The 17,300-nt window shown below is 42.9% G+C and overlaps 1 protein-coding gene and 1 long non-coding RNA gene across 2 annotated transcripts in view; one reads left to right on the top strand and one right to left on the bottom strand.

Moving 5' to 3' along the window:
- Positions 1-7,751: 7,751 nt before the first annotated feature.
- Positions 7,752-16,267, top strand: LOC127572523 (uncharacterized). The gene is made up of 3 exons (XR_007956635.1): positions 7,752-7,944; positions 15,509-15,606; positions 16,236-16,267. It is a non-coding gene; the product is annotated as an uncharacterized LOC127572523 (long non-coding RNA).
- The window catches only part of sh3bp2 (SH3-domain binding protein 2), a 97,892-nt gene continuing 90,692 nt past the window's right edge, over positions 10,101-17,300 (bottom strand). The window contains exons 10-13 of the mRNA XM_052019890.1: positions 14,709-14,764; positions 14,049-14,127; positions 13,888-13,947; positions 10,101-10,719 (exon numbers count right to left, since the gene is read on the bottom strand). Coding sequence (XP_051875850.1) covers positions 10,582-10,719; positions 13,888-13,947; positions 14,049-14,127; positions 14,709-14,764 — 333 coding nt within the window. The 3' untranslated portion in view covers positions 10,101-10,581. The remainder of the gene's footprint in view (positions 10,720-13,887; positions 13,948-14,048; positions 14,128-14,708; positions 14,765-17,300) is intronic.

The raw sequence follows: 17,300 nt of genomic DNA, 5'->3' as shown, positions 1-17,300 counted from the left end.
TGTGGCATGGTAGGTGCAGTCAGATTTACTCAAACCTCTGTGAATAGCTCTCTTGAAAAGAAGCTGTGTCAGTGTGGTGGTGAGAGATAACCTGTACCAAGAGAAACATTCTGCAGGAGTCCTGACAAGAATTTCTTCAGGGCTTTCTCCTTCCATCAAGGCATTAGCAGCAGAACGAGCCTTTTCCAATATACACTGTTATAGATTCATAGAGCACTACAGCGCAGAAACAGGCCCTTCAGCCCATCTAGTCCATGAAGCCTGATCTTCTGCCTAGTCCCATCTATCTGCACCCGGACCATATCCCTCCAAACCCCTCCCATCCATGTACCTATCCAAACTTCTCTGTTACAATTGAACCTACATCTACCACTTCTGCAGGCAGCTCGTTCCACACTTGCACCACCCTCTGAGTGAAGAAGTTTCCCCTCAGATTCCCCTTAAATATTTCACCTATGGAGTCATAGAGTATTGTTGCCATAGACTGTTGCATGGTGTTAGAGGATCCAGGAAAATTTAGTGAGTATTTTGCTCCCTCTTATTATTTTGTGTGCTTTAAATAAATTCAAAAATAGGGTTGCATTGCACTATATAAAGATAAGCACAGAAATTTCAAAGTCAGGTTGTTTAGTTAAATAATAATTTTCTTTATGAGGAATCCAAATTCCTCCACAGATTTTACTTTAGCTTTTCATTTACACATTTATCACTTTGGTTCTGATGTAGGGTCTCGACCCAAAGTGTCAACCATTTCTTTGTCTCCAGAGATGCTGCCTGACCTCCTGAATTCCTCCAGCAGTTTGATTTTGTGCTACAGATTCCAGCATCTGCAGTCTCTTAGGTCTTCACTTTACTACTCCACTGTGGATTCTCTTCAATGCATGCCCACTTTGAGGAAATTCTCCTCTCTTCGACTAGCGTTTTGAGAGTCTCTCTCTCACAGTTCTCCCGTCGTTTCAAGTCCTGATGCAGTGTCCAGACCCGAAATGTCAACCATTTCTTTGCCTCCACAGATGCTGCCTGACCCACTGAGTTCTTCCAGAAGTTTGTTTTTTGCACCAGATTCCAGCATCTGCAGTCCCTTGTGTCTCCATCAGTTCTACAGTTGTTCAATGACCAAAATAAACATTCCCTGCAATGACTGCCTTTCTGTTGTATGACACACTCAGCCTTGAGACATGGAGTCCCTGGGAGTGTGTCAATATTTGCAAAAGGGAATTAAGTATTTGTAGGCTGGGCTTTGATAAGCCTAACTTCTATTAAAGCACTCCAAAGTCTGCTCTGCTTTATTTGTGTAGTGCTTGGAATGCTTAATAGCTGAATCCCCATGTGATGTGGGATTTGTACTCCAGGTTAATGATAATATTGGCAGCCCCGGTTGTGTTAAGTACTTGAGACATTTCTAAAGAATACAAGAGAAACTTCTTGCAGCTCTTTACACTTTTCACCCAAAAGGGCAGCTCCAGTACTTTGTCGACGGATACTGCTTGCAACACGTTTAGAAAGCCCTTTGGCCGATTGACTCCTTGCTGACTTTCAGTGCAATCCCATCCCTCCACTCCTGCAATTTATTCTCTTGCACATGCTCATTATCAACCCCCCTGGATTTTCCCTTCCACTCACCCAACACTATGGGGCAATTTACAGCAGCCAATTAACTTACAAGCACGTCTTTGGGATGTGGGAGGAAACTGGAGCACTGGGAGAAACACACCCGGTCACAGAGGTCAGAATCGAACACTTGAGCTACGAGGCAGCTGCACAAGCTGCAGTGCTACAGAGAGAGGTGTCTTCATTAAATTGAAGAGAAGCCGTTGATAATTTTTGTTCGGTAAAACTATTTTCCTTCTCCCAACTAAGACTATAAGAGAGCCATTACCCTCAACGTTCCACTTTTGTTCAGGGTAGTGCAGGAAATTCAAGCCTTTCGATATCCTTGACTAATAACAGGATCTAAGATCACCAGCAAACTCCTTCAATTAAAGGAACAATATTATTGGATCCATTGATGTTAATCCCATATCTGAATTGACCCCTTGCATGTCTTTTGCTCCTAGCTTGGGTCAAAAAAAGGTTACAGAATTTCATTATACTTATCTACCGCGGTGCTATTTCCACGTGATGTTTTAAGTGGCAGTTCCACTTAAATTATTCGCGATAGAGGACGAACTCTGACTTGAGTCTATCAAATCTTTTCTTTAAAAACTATTCCAGGAAACGATCCTGCAGTTCCATTGTGTTTGTCCTGGATATTGTTCGGGAAATGATAAGAAAGTGGAAGCTGTAACAGAATGATCAATTACTTCACGGCAGCATTTTACAAATTTAACTCAGAAGTACATTTAAATGTTGTGCAGGATCAAGTGAGAAGAAAATGTCTTAAGAAGCAGTTGTTAGGCCTCATCTCTTTAAATTAACATTACTCATATTATGGCCCAGGGCCAGATGTGGGCTGTATCCTCTTCACCTTTGGCTCTTGGCAGACATGCAGTGCCAGATGTGTTGGGCTTCTCTGGAGCTATGCAATGCTGACTGATGAGTTGGAATAACATGTTGCTGAATCTCCCGTTGCTGGCCAACAAGAAACAAAGCAGGAAACACTATTCAAAGCCACATTTGCAACTGTCCTTTCAAAAGTCTGATAGTTCCTACATTCCTGTAGAAACTTTCCCATGTTCTCCATTGCTATAGTGATAAGTTTGAAATCAGTGTCTGTATGATGAATCACAGGTACTTATTCATGACTAGTAGCCACTGAATTGGACTTTTAAAATTGTGACTAAAACATATATTGTAAGGGTGCTAATTTGACCCAAGGAAGTAAAATTAATAGTTGCATCATCAGCAGGTCAGGCAGCATTGATGGAGGGAAATGAACAATTGCCTTTTCGGGCCGAGACCCTTCGTCAGGATTGGACAGGAAGAGGGCAGAAGCCAGAATAACAGGGTGGGGGGATCACGAGGAGGTGGGTGATAGGTGAATCCGGGTGAGAGAGGGAAGGTAGAGAGGTGGGGGAGGGGGAGAGTGGGAATGACGTGAGAAGCTAGGAGGTGATAGGTGGAAACGGCAAAGGGCTGAACAAGATGGAATCTGATAGGAGAGGACAGTAGACCATAGAATAAGGGGAAGGAGGTGGGGAACCAGAGGGAGGAAGGTGTGGGTGATGGGCAGGTTGTGAGGATAGGGGAGGGGAATAAGGAGCCAGAGGGATAAGGGAAAACAACAGTGGTGGGGGGGGGGGGGGATTGAGAAACAGAGAGGAGTGGGTACCAGAAGTTAGAGAAATAGATGTTGATGCTGTCAGGTTAGAGACTACCAAGACGGAATATGAGGTGTTGTTTTTCAATACATACATGATCCCTTTCATTGGCTGAGGCAGAGAATATTAGAGCAGGGAGTTCACGGTCCAACTTCATAAAACTTTGGTTGGGACACAGCTGGAGTAGTGGCTACAGTTCTAGACACCACACTATAAGAAGGATGTAGTTGCATTGGAGAGGATGTAGAGGAGCTTTACCAAGATGTTGCCTGGGACGGAGCATTTCAGTTATGTGGAGAGACTGGATAGGCTGGGTTTGTTTCCCCTGCAGCAGAGGAGATGGGAGGGGCAGGATGGTGACCTGATAGGAGTATACAAAATTATAAGGGACATAGATAGTAGGAAACTTTTCTCCATAGCAGAGGTGTCTAAAATCAGATGGCATAGGTTTAGGGCAAGGATAAGAGCTTTAGAGAAGATCAGAGGAAGAACTTTTTCACCCAGAGGGTGATTGGAATCTGAAACACACTCCCTGTGTGGGTGGTGCAGACCATTAAGAAGTGCCTGGATGAGCACTTGAATCACCAAGGCATAGAGGGGTCTGGACCAACTTTTGGAAAACGGTGGAGATAGTGGGCTGAAGGGCCTGTTTCTGTGTTGTATGACTCTATCACTAATTAAACTGAAAGAGAGAAACCTCTGTGGGAGTGCAGTGAATCCACACATTTTAATAGAGCATAGAATATTACAGCACAGTACAGGCCCTTTGGCCCACAATGTTGTGCTGACATTTTATCCTGCTCTAAGATCTATCTAACCCTTCCCTCCCACATAGTCCTCCATTTCTCTATCATTCATGTGTCTATCCAAGAGTCTCTTAAATGTCCCCAACGTATCTGCCCCCACAACCTCTGCCGGCAGTGCGTTCCGCACACCCACCACTCTGTGTAAAAGAACTTACCCCTGACATCCCCCTTATACCTTCCTCCAATCACCTTAAAATTATGTCTCCTCATGTTAGCCATTGTCACCCTGGGAAAAAGTCTCTGACTGTCCACTCAATCTATGCCTCTTATCATCTTGTACACCTCTATCAAGTCACCTCTCATCCTCCTTCTCTCCAAAGAGAAAAGCCCTAGCTCACTCAACCTAAGGCAGAGATTACTAGAGTTGTTAGAATAATAATAAATTTTTAGAAAAATACACTGCTAGATGATAAGACGGGGGATAGGGGATTAATAGACCAGTCGGCTTAACGGCAATGTAGGAAAAACAATGGGCTCCTTACTACAACAGGGAAAAGAATTAAAAAAATCATGACTGGTCAGCATGAATTTCAAAAGGGAAAGCCTTGCATGGCCATCCTATTTGAATTTTTGAACAGGTAATAGTGAGGAGATAATGATAATACCGTGGCTGTAATTTATCTAGATTTTCATAAGGCCTTTGATAATGTCCCCATATTAGACTATAAGCCAGAGAATGTGGAGTTAGTGGACAAGTAGAAGAATACATTGCTGGATCGTTTCACGTATCTGTGCTGGGGTCATCGGTGTGCATAATTTATATGAATAATCTGGACAGATAAATTGGTTTATCATTGTCACATGTACCGAGGTATAGTGAAAAACTTTGTTTTGCATGCCATCCATACAGATCATTTCATTCCATCAGTGCCTTGAGGTAGTAAAAGGGAAAAGCAATAGAAGAATGCAGAATAAAGTGTTACAGTTACAGAGACAGTGCAGTGCAGGCAGACAATAAGGTGTGGAAGATCGCCAAACCTGTGTAGATTTAAAAGATTATTAGTAATTCTTAGCCTCTTAGATTTAAAAGAGTAGAATGATTATAACAGAATTAATGAGTAGATTTGTAGAGAGCAGCTTGCAACAAATCACTGCATTCCGGCACCACCTTGCATCAAAAACACAATGTTTAGATATGCAGATGATGCTAAATCGGATAGTTAGTATGGAAGAGGACAACAGCAGGTAACAGAAGAACATTCATAAATTTGTAGCATGGGCAAAAAAAAGGTAAAGACCCTTTGGAACTCTCTTCCTCAAAGGAAGCAAAGTCTTTGAATATTCTTAAAGCATAGATCTTAGTTTGATGTGCAAGTGGGTGCAGGGATATAGAATTGGGATTACAATCAGATCAGCCATGATCTTATTAATCGGCAGAGCAGATTTTGTGGGCTGAGTGGCCAACTCTTAATTAGTATGTTCATATGAAGTTCATCCTAGATCAATGCAAGGTATTACATGTTAGTGGGAAGAATGGGGGAACCACTTATTACTCTGGGTGGTGGAGAGGAACAGAAGGATCCCGGAATACAAACACACGAAATCACAAACAGCAAAAAGCATACTGCTGGAGGAACTCAGCAGGTCAGGCAGCGTCTGTGGAGGGAAATGGACAGTTGACGTATTGGGTCAAGGCCCTTCGTCTGGACTGAAAGAGTAGAGGGGAGATAAAGAGGTGAGGGAAAGGCAATAGGTGGATCCAGGTGAGGAGGGGTGATAGGCAGGTGGAGGAGGGGAGAGTGGGAATAGTGACTGGGAGGCGATAGATGGGGACAACAAATGGTGGAACCTGATAGGAAGGGAAGGTGGAGCATGGAAGCATTGGTCTCCACATTAGAAAGAGAATAGAGAGCAGCCTCAGGGCCTGCAGGGAAGATTTACAAGGGTGATACCAGAAAAGCAAGGCCACACGTGTCAAGAAAGGATGAACAGACTGGGTGTCCTTTTTCTGGAGCAAGAAGGCTAAGGGGCAACTTGATAAAAGGCTTTAAAATTATTACATCTGTGGTAGAGTGGATGGAGAGAGAACATTTCCATGTGTGGTTAAGGACATGATGAGAGGCAGTCAATATAAGAAATGTGACTCTCCAAAGAAATAGGAATTAAGAAGAAACCTTTTTACCAAAGGAGTAGTGAGAATGTATAACTTAGTTACAATGGATAGTATAGATACATTTAAGGGGAGGCTGGACAAGCTTATAAGGGAGAAGAATTACTCTGATAGATTTAAAATAAGGAGAAACAGCAGGATGCATGATTGGATCATGAATGCCAGTATGAACTGGCTGGGCTGAATGGCCTGTTTCTCTGTCACATCTCCCATGTGACAATACTGTGGTGGCGACATCCAGAGTCAATGCGAGCTTGAACTCTGTGGGGAGAGCAGTCCAGGCATGAGAAGGTGGTTGAAGATCTTCCAGCACGATTTAGCATATCTTAGTGGACAGCCCATGAACACATGAGCCCACAAATACATTATTCATCAGAGAAATCCTGCCAGGATGTAGTACTTCTGAAGACATTTTGGTTCTTCACTGATTGGAGTGTTGTTTTTTATAATTAATTGATTTTTGGGACCTGAGAGTGACTGTGTGGTATGAAGGCAGCATTTATTGTCCATCCCCAGATACAGTTGAGAAGATGGTGGTGAGCTGCCCTCTTGAACCACTGCGGTCCTTCTGGTGAAGGTTCTTCCACTGTACCGTTGAGGAGGCGTTCCAGGATTTAGACCAGTGACAATGAAGGACAGATGATATATTTCCAAGTCAGGGTGAATAGGTAACCTGGGCAAGTAACTGTGGTGCATTTTATAGATGGCACACATTGCAGCCACTGTGAGCTGGTGGTGGAGGGAATGAAGGTGGTTGAGGTGCCAGTCAAATGGGCTACTTTGTCCTGGATGTTGTTAAGCTTCTTGAGAGTTGATGGAGCTGCATGTGTCCACATTCCTGACAAAACTACTGAGACAAAAGACATTTACCTTGATGGCTTTTTCACTGATTAAAGTGCAGTTATGTTCCCACAAGTACTGTGCCTCATAACCCAAGATCAGTATTGGAAAAAACATAATAAACTACGCAATATTAGCAAGGAAAACAGTGCTAGTTTAAACAAGAATGTCAAACCCTTGGTTCAGACCTCTGTAAATTAGTAAGCAGAGAATCTGATAAGAAAAGTTATGAGTACATTGCTTGAATTTGAAGGGACAAGGGAAAAACTGTGATTGGTGAAAATTAGAAGTAAATGTAACGGTAACACACCAGCAGTGAACAGCAGCAATCATTTCAACACTGGGGTTGCTTTAATGGAGGTCCCAGCCCAGCTTTAACCCTTCTTGAATGCTGGCTCTTCTCTTTTTCCATTATGTGCTAAATTATTGTGCACTTTCAACATTTCCTGTGGTCATTCAGTGTATTTTCCAGTCCTAATAGGAAGCCCATTCATTAAAGTTTTCCATTGGCAATATTCTGTTGTTCTAACAAAAGAAATATTGCTATCTGCAGGCGGGTGTCTGGCTCAGCAACGAATTGTGGGGAGAGACAAATTTTTTTTTCCTTTTTTTTAAAAAAAGCCCTAAGTCCACACAAAACCACAGTTGGAATCCTGGCTTGTTGAAAACAGGAAATGAAGACAGGAATGCATTAAAGACTGGGTCTGATAACTGTCCTCTAAAAACACAGAGAAAATGAGCACAGGAATAGCAATACTGCAGCTCAAAAAACAGACGCTGGAAGGATTCAACGGGTCAAGCATCTCTGGAGGCAAAAGGTGGAAATCGATGTTTCAAGTCAAGACCCTGCATCAGGACTGAGAGGGAAGAGGAAAGATTGCCTGTATATAGGAGTGCAAAGGAGGGCAGGGGGTTGGGACAGAGGCTGGTAAGTGATAGGTGGAGCTTGATAGGGAGGGGATGATGGACAGATGGAACCAGGTTGGGGAGAGGGGCTGTGGCAGAGGCTGGTAGGTGATAGGTGGAGCCAGATAGGGAGGGGATGATGGAACCAAGCGTGGTGAGGGGATAGGAAAGATGAACACAGAGAGAAGAAAACTAGATGGAGAGTTGAGTATGTGTGGGTGGAGAACACCAGGGGCATGGGTTACCTGAAATTGGAAAATTCATGCTATGGATTACAAGCTACCTAAGTGGAATATGAAGTGTTGCTCTTCCGGTTTGCATCTGGCCTCTCTGTGGCAGTGGAGGAGGCCAAGCACAGGCATGGACTACGGTCAGCAGGTCATCCAAAGACAGGAAAGATGCTAACTTTGCAAAATCATCTTAGACCACCAGAAAGGTAAGTGAACCAATTGCAGAATCCTCTCTTAGACCAACCTCCCCTGAATCGAGGCTGCAATTAAAATTCACAAATAATGGGGGCTCACACAATTCATGCACCCATTATCAGATTCCCAAAACAGGCACTTTACTCTGATCTCCATCACAAGAAATTAACAGGTGGATAGAGAAAACACATCAACAATTCTCAGTGTCTCTTCAAAAGGAATCCATGGCCCATGACCAGACAAAATGGAGAAGAGGCATCCAGGGTGGCAGTGAGAACCTCAATTCTCTTCATCGGGAGCACATTTGGAAGTCAAATGAAGATGGTGGGTGGAACACACCAGTGACAGAGTATGGAGAATCCACTTTTGGTCTCATCAGCCATCTCAGAACTGGAGTGGAAGCAAGTCAATCACAGGGGATTGCCTAAAAGAAGGGCTATCCTTCTAACTAACCCAGAACATGCAGTTTAACAGGTGCGGGGACATAGTTTTAAGGTGCGAGGGGAAAGATTTGAAGGGGACCCAAGGGAATAACAACTTCATGCAGAGTGTGATACCTATATGGAATAAGCTGCCAGAGAAAGTGGTTGAGGCAGGTCCAATGACAGCATTTAAAGACACTTGGGCAGGTACATGGACAGAAAAGGTTCAGAGGGATATGGGCCAAATGCAGGCAAATGGGACAAGCACCATGGTCGGCATGGACGTTGGGCTGAAGGGCCTGTTTCCATGCTGTATTACTCAATGACTAACAACAAAAGCCTCTTCTAATAATCATTTAGCTACTCAGATCAGCAGGATTCCAGATATAATTCTATTTGGCTGCAAATGTTATCCCTAATGTCTTGGATACATGAGGGAAACATTACCTGAGGGTTCCACTTTTGATTGCTTTCCTACCACAAGGAGGGAAACGTTATCCGACGATGAGTAGGCCACTCGACCCACCGAGCCTGTCTCACCATTAAACGTGATCATGGCTGATCTGCCGCAGGTCTCATTGATGTGTTGGTGAAATGGGCTGAGATAAATCTGATGGAGTTTAAACCTGATAAATGTGAGATGATGCACTTTGGGAGTATTAGTGAGGTTAGGACACACACTGTGAATGGTAGGGTTCTGTGGAGTACTGATGAACAGAGGGACTTTGGTATACAAGTTTAAAGATCCTTGAAGGTGGCAGTGTGGGTAGATAATGTGGTTAAGAAGGCATATGGGATGTTGGCCTTCATTAGCTGGGGCAGTGAATACAAGAGCAGCGAGGGTATGCTCCAGCTTGATAAAACTTTGGTCAGACCTCAACTGGAGTACTGCATGCAGTTCTGTTCACCACACTATAACACCCCTGTGAATCTTCTCTGCATCCTTTCAGCTTACCACCCCTTCTTATAGCTCAGCAACCAGAAGTGCACCCAATACTCCAAGTGCAGTCTCACCAACGTCTTGTACATCTCTTCCCAACTCTTGCACTCATCTCAGAAATTAGCCTAGTGAACCTCTTTCGGACTGTCTATGATGCCAGTATATCCTACCTTAAATAAAGGGACCAAAACAGTACAGAGTGCTCCAGGTGTGACCTCACAGTACCCTCTACCATAAGATCAGTAGGCTTTGGCATCCCATGCACTTTGAACAATGTGCCTGTCCAGATGATGACCAATTTAGGGCATGGTGTCACAGCTCTGGAAATGAATACTTGCACATTACAGGGAAAATGTGAAACAAACCACTCACAGCTATGTAACAAAGTTTTCTCAAACAAACACATCTCAAAAATAGTTTATTTCCATTAAAAATGATCTATGTACATTTTCTAAATAATTATCTACATGTATATTTACACATCATTCCATGATATAGTTCTCTTAAATTAATGTAGACACAGCTTAATATTACTTTATAATCCAAGGTGGATGCTTGGTGCATTCCTCTTGCAGATATCTCGGTTGTGTGGTGTTGTCAGGGAGCTGAGTGGAAACCATGTCCTTCACAAGAGGGAAGGAACAACTAGAGTGTATAGGTCAGTGTAGATATGACGACTATTTCCTTTTGATAATGAAGTGAGATACACAGCTCTTCAGGAATGCAACGTGCTGCTGTTCCCTTCTTATAAATGTCAAAGAGTCTCCAAGCTTTGAAATGTGCAGCTTTTAAATTGTCTTTGTCAGCCATTTCACTTTGTTTCCAGTCAAAAAATGACTCCTTTCTGGAGACAGTGAGCTAATGTGCTGGTGTCAGGGTGAGTTCCTGGAGCCATAGGGTACCTTTAGATATAGATTCTCATGGATCGGGAGGGTGTGGGTATAATAAAATTCAACCATGCTTGTGAGGCTCGTAAACTTTATCTCACTTTCTAAAAAGAACTTGGATTCCTGAAAGAAAAATTAAAAATGGCATTTAGAACATCAGTACTGGACCACAAACAGGGCAAAATGAAGTGAACAATGAGCACCCACCTTCTAAGTATATTTTTGAAAGACTAATGAAATGAGGAGTTGAGGCCTGGGGTAGATTAGCCATGATCATATTGAATGGGAAGGGCAGGCTTGAGGAGCAGAGGGGCCTATTCTTGTTCCTATGTTCTTCTGTTATATCACAGCTACACAACGTCATTGCCTTAAGCCTCTAAATACTCTTCAAGTAGGAGCATAAACATGCATTTTGACAAACCTGGGTTAACTTTACAGGAGACCATAGTTCCTAAATGTTTTACCCTGCTCCAATCTCTGTCCTGATCCTTTTGTACAATACTTAACCATCATAAGTAATAATGCATCAGAGAGCTACCGTGAGCAGCTCTGTACCTGTGATTTTCCACAATGTTCTTCATTATAATCACAGCACTGTGGCCCTTATCAAACTGAGACCAAAAAAAGGGAAGGAAGCTATTGGAGAAAATTTGTATTTAAAGGGACCTTAGATTAATCTCACTGTCCAGCTACAGGTCCCTGGTTCTCCAGTTCACGGCTCTTCAGGCGTCATCCAGGTACTTGTGCTGGCATTTCTGCCTTCACCACCTTTTCAGGCAGCCAGGCCTGCAGCCCCATTTCATTGAGTGAAATATTTTTTTCTCTGCTTAAATTTATGTCCATTGTCTACTCATTTCTCTGCTAAGGGACGTAGTTCCTCTGTTTACCCCTTATAGATTTTATGCACTTCAATTAAATCTCCCTTCAGTGTTCTTCGTTCAAAAGAAATTACAGTCTGTCTATAATTTCCCAGCTCTGACCATTGTCCCTGTAAATACCTTCTACATCCTCTCTGGTGTTATCACATCATTCCTGTAAACTGGTGACCGGAACTGTACACAGCATTTCAGCTTTAGCCCCACTTTCCTTCAGCTTAAAGCTTTACTCTAGCTTTCCAGTTGTGATGAGGGGTCTTCGACTTGAAATGTTGACTCTGTTTCTCTTCACAGATGCTGCCTGACCTGCTGGGTGTTTCCAGCGTTTTCTTGTTTATTTTAAGATTTCCAGCATCTGTAGTTATGTTTTGATTTGGCCTAATGAATGGTTTATACAATTCTAGCATAAACTCCTTCTTGCACTCTATGCCTTGGCCAATATAATATGTCTTTTCTATTTGTGGACATGCCCTTCAAGATCCTTCTTAGAATCCCACCATGTGTTGTGTATTCTCTTGCCCCCTTTGACCTGCCCAAATGTATTACCTCACAGTGCTCTGGATTAAATTCCATTTGCTGCTCTTGTGCCCAAGTAACCAGTCCAGTTCCTGCAGCCTAAAACCTCTCCTCACAATCAACCGTATGACCAATTTTGGTATCATTGCCAAACCTCTTAATTGTGGTCCCCACATTTAAGTCCAAGTTGTGTTTGTAAACCACAAAAAGCAAAGAGCCTAGTACTGAGCTCTGCAGAGGCCCACTGGACAGATTCCTTCACTCACTAAACTTCCTAGAACATGGAATAGTACAGCACAGGTACAGGCCCTTCAGCCCACGATGTCTGTGCTGACCATGATGCCAAATTAAACTAATCCCTTCTGTCTCCACATGGTCTGTATCCCTCCACTCCCTTCATGTTTCTGTGCCTGTCTAAATACACCTTAAATATCACTATTGTATCTGCTTCCACCACCCCCAATCTTGTCTCTTTGCCTTCTGTTACTGAGCTAATTTTTAATCTGATTTGACAATTTCCTCAGGATCCCATGGGCATTTACTTTCTTAATCCACCTACAATGTGCGGGATTTTGTCAAGCACCTTGTTAAATTCCATGAAAAAAGTCAAAAAACTGAAGATGCTGGAAATCTGAAATAAAAACACAAATGAAAATACAAATGCTGGAAACACTCAGCAAGTCAGGCAGCATCTGTGGAGGGAGAAATGTCAACGTTTCAGGTCAGGGACCCTTCAACAGAACTGGGAATGAGAGAAAACAGTTATTTTAAGGAAACTGGGATGATGTGGGTGGCTAGAAAAAAGGCAATGTTTCTGATAGAGTGAGAATTGATGACCTAATGTGGCAGAAATGGGATCTGTCATTACTTAGGCTCCTTATTTTGTTTCTGCTGTTTTGCATAGTCTGACCAGCTGGGCCTTGCCACTGGCAACACATTGCACTGACAAAGGTGGTTAATCTGATCCTAGCTGTTACTTCACTGCCACATTCGGTCATCAGGTTTCAGTACACCGATACTTCCTGATCTGCTGAGTGTTTCACATTTTCTGTTTTTATTGTTAAAATCCACATCCACTCCATCAAATCTCAATAGCCTCAGGTGACCATGATCACAGCTCCCCTATTTAAGTGGATCTTGCTGCTGTTTTTGTGGACTGCCTTTTTCACATATAATTTTAAGCACATAACCAATAATCAGTAACCAAGGAATTAAAGTATGCACAACAAATGGAGGGGAAAAAACACAAATAGTGCTTTTCATTTGATGGTTTTACTCATGCTTTTCCTATATGTCTAACACTACTGCAAACATATGGGCCATTTTTTTAATTCCTTTTTTTGCACTATTTACTTACTTTTATAATGTATAGTAATTGTGTCTTTGCACTGTACTGCTGCCGCAAAACAACACATTTCATGTCATTTAAGTCAGTGATAATAAATCTGATTCTGATCTAAAACTTATCTTTGTCTAATTACCTGACTATGGCGAGTGGCTATGGACAATCAAAGCAGTAAATATGGCTCATTAACCAGAGGAGGTAGTAGAGCTGCTGCCTCTCAGCTCAAGGGACAGAGGTCCAAAAATGACCTTGGGTGCTGTGTGGAGTTTGCATGTTCTCCCTGTGACTGTGTGGGTTTCTCCCAGGCGCCCTGGTTTCCTCCCACATCCTAAAAAAACGTGCAGGTTGACAGGTTAATTGGCCACTGTAAATTGCCCCAAGTGTGTTGGTGAGAGGTAGAACTGGGGATAGGTGATAAGAGTGTGGGAAGAATAAAATAGAATTAGTCTAAAATGGGTACTTGATAGTCAGTACTGAATCAGTGGGCCGAAGGGCCTGTTTCCATGTTATATGACTATGAGTATAATTGCAAAACTTTGAAAAATATTTACTGACCTTTTCAAATATTCTGTAGTTCCTCACTTTCTTCTCTGAGTCGTCCCATACGACTAAAACCTTTCACAAAGGAGGGGAAAAATTAGATTTGCATCTCTATGTGATGAACTATCAATACAGCAGTAAATTGTAAAAGTTTGCACAAGTTATTGTGCTAATACCTGTCCGGACTTTGACGAATTCCTAATGCTGTACAATCCATTCTCTGGTTTGTTGCCAGGACTTGTAGATATGAACAACCTTCATGAGTAGACAAGAAGGGTTTTTATATTATTACTTTATCAATCTGTGTGCCTTGGTAAAAATTAATTCAACCTCATTCTGTTCTATACATTACTGAATTCTGGAGAAATTAGATACTTAGACCTCTAATAAAGTTCCAACTCTTTGTGAGGACATTACTGGGACTGGAGGGCTTGAGTTGTAAAGAGAGTCTGGGACTTTTTTCTCTGAAGTGTAGGAAGTTGAGGGGTAACCTTATAGAGGCCCTTATACAGAACCCCACAGATCTCCTTTGAATTTCACCCCTCTCCCCTTAAATCTGTGCCTATAACAGAAGCCAGCTGAGACCAACTCATTAAATATATTCAAGAAGGAGTTAGATAGTGTTCTAATGGCTAAAGAGATGAAGGGGTAGGTGGAGAAAGCAGGAACAGGGGACTGAATCAGTCATGATCGTATTGAATGGCAGAGCAGTGGCCCGCTCCTGCTCCTATCTTCTATCACCGTCAGCTCTGAGAAGCAGCATGGACCTGATGGGCTGAATGGCCTCCTTCACAATGAGGAAATATGAAATATCTACTAATGTAAGGAACAAGTACCTCTCAACATCATTGGATTCTGTCGTATTCATAAACACAGAAGTCGGTAGCTGTACCTACAATGAAACCACAACACAATAAAAAGAATGTCATTAATCTAATAGACAATAGTTCCACTTAAGAGATGTTTCCATGGAGACTTCTTCATGATTGAAGTAATAACAATCACACAGTAGCAGGCCTGTCCATTCAAATCAGTAACTTGTTAAAATTGAGATGCTGCAAAAGTAGAATATTGCAGATGTTGAAAGCCTGAAATAAAAACAGATCGCTGGAAATACTCAGCAGGTCAGGCAACATCCGAAACAGAGTTGACATTTCAGCTTGATGATCACAGGTGCTGCCTGACCTGCCAAGCATTTTGTGATTTATCATCGGGACTCTTTTTTTCAGGATGTCAAACTATGCCTATCTGGCATAGATAGGGTGGACGAGCAATATCTTTTTCCATACCAGAGCGCATGCATTTAAGGTGAGAGGGGGTAGGTTCAGAACAGACACGAGGGTTAAGTTTTTTTTTACTGAGAGTGTGGTGGATGCCTGGAATGCGTTGCCTGATAGGGTGGTGGGGCTTTTAAGAGGGGCTTGGATGGGCACATGAATGAGAGGAAAATAAGAGGGATCTGGACGTTCTGTAGGTAGGAGGGAATAGCTATGTCAGCATGACATTGTGGGCCGAAGGGCCTGTCCTGTGCTGTACTGTTCTAGGTTCTATGTAATATTGTTAATTCAGCCACACTCTCAGGAGAACCATCTTTTGAACATTATTAGACTCAGGCCTTGTCTACTCTCTCACGCAGACTATTTTGAAGAACAGGCAAGATCTCCTGAGAGACACAAGAGACTGCAGATGCTGGAATCTGGAACAAAAAAATCAGCTGCTGGAGGAACTCAGCAGGTCAGGCAGCATCTGTGGAGGGAAATGGACAGTCAACATTTCGGGTCGAGATCCTTCATCTGAACTGAAAGAGAAGGGAGATAGTACAAAGAGGCAAGGGGGAGGGGTGGGGCACAAGCTGGCAAGTGACAGGTGGATCTAGGTGTGGAGGGGTGATTGGCAGATGGTCAGGTGGGGGAGGGAAGGGTGGAGGCAGCGACAGAGGCTGGGAGGGAGGGGATAGGTGGAGGCAACAAAGGGCTGCAGATGGTGGAATCTGATGGGAAAGGTGATGAGTGGAACCACATAAGGGAGGGATGGTGGGGCAGATGGGAACAGTGAGGGGAGGGGAGAGGATAGCGGACCCAGTGTGTGGGTGATGCAGATGAAGTAGGTGGGGAGCGGAAAGAAATGGGGTGATTGGGGGCTGGGGGGCAGTGTTTTTTTTTGGAAAGAGGGTGATGTGTGTGAGAGGACTTGGGAAAATCAGGAGAGAGAAGGGGACAGAGGGGGAGCAGGTTATGAGTTCTCCTGAGCGTACTAGTTAATGTTTATCCTTCTAATATCAGTAAAAACGATCATCTTCTCATCATCATCTGAATATTCGGTGTTTCTACATTTGCAAAATGACAATAATGATCACCTTTCAGAAGCCCTGCTTTGGCACGTCCCGACATTGTGAAAGGTGACAACATAGTGGTGACTCAAGTTCAATTCTGACCTCAGGTGAGATCATTGGGTTTTTCCCTGGGTGCTCCTTTCCCATGTGGTTTTCCTTCCACATCCTGAAGATGCATTGGTAGATTACCCCTAGTGTAAGTAGGTGGCAGGAGACCTGGGGCAAGTTGATGGGCATGTGATAGAGAATTCTAATTCCTTTAGATTGAGACAGACCAGCCACATTGGAAGGGCAGGCTTGAGGGGCCACTGGGACAATTCCTCTTCTTGTGAAAAGATTACAGGGAAGTCAGTGGGGACAAGGGATTATGGGATTGGTCTGCTAGCCCGCACAGACTCCGTGGGCCAAATGGCTTCTATGTCATAAGAAATGTGAGAAATAGATATGAGGAATAAATGAGATTTCATGAGATCAGTGATTAACACATCTACACCCCTCTCATCCAGCAGGAACATCTCCCAGTGCTCAGGAAGAGAGAAAAGGGCTGTCCAACCTTTGAACTGGTGGTGATTGGCGTTGATAATCAAGTGAACATTTCCCAAATTTGGTCAACTCAAAAAAACAGATGGTAATTGTAAACTATTCATGACAGCATCATCAGAATTCCCAGCACCAAGAAAGGGTTCAATTTATATAATGATGTTCAAAACCTCAGGATGCTTAAACTGCTTTACAACCAATGAATACACAAAGTATTAGGACACAATGTTTCAAATCTCCTGAACCATGGTTGGGATGGGTTGCATCACAGGTTACTTGGGGAAGTATGGTTTGAAATTATACTTGTGGTCCAGAGCCTTTAAATGTGGGTTGTTTCCAGAATTGCAAATGTTACCAATGTTGTTCAAAAAAAAGGAGCAAAATAATCCTGGCAAGTATAGGATAAATCTGTCTAGCTTTGGTGCTTGGCATCTCTTAGAGACAATAATTCAGTAAAATTTAATTAGCTGTTTTAAAATTATTGTCTGACAAATGAAAGTCACGATGGACATGTTGACGGCAAATCCTGTTTGACTGGATTGAAATCTGTGATGAA

This window comes from Pristis pectinata, chromosome 7 (genome assembly GCF_009764475.1).
Source record: "Pristis pectinata isolate sPriPec2 chromosome 7, sPriPec2.1.pri, whole genome shotgun sequence".
Classification (NCBI taxonomy): domain Eukaryota; kingdom Metazoa; phylum Chordata; class Chondrichthyes; order Rhinopristiformes; family Pristidae; genus Pristis; species Pristis pectinata.
Note: the sequence above shows the minus strand (reverse complement) of the source record. Positions and strands in the feature narration are given on the sequence as shown.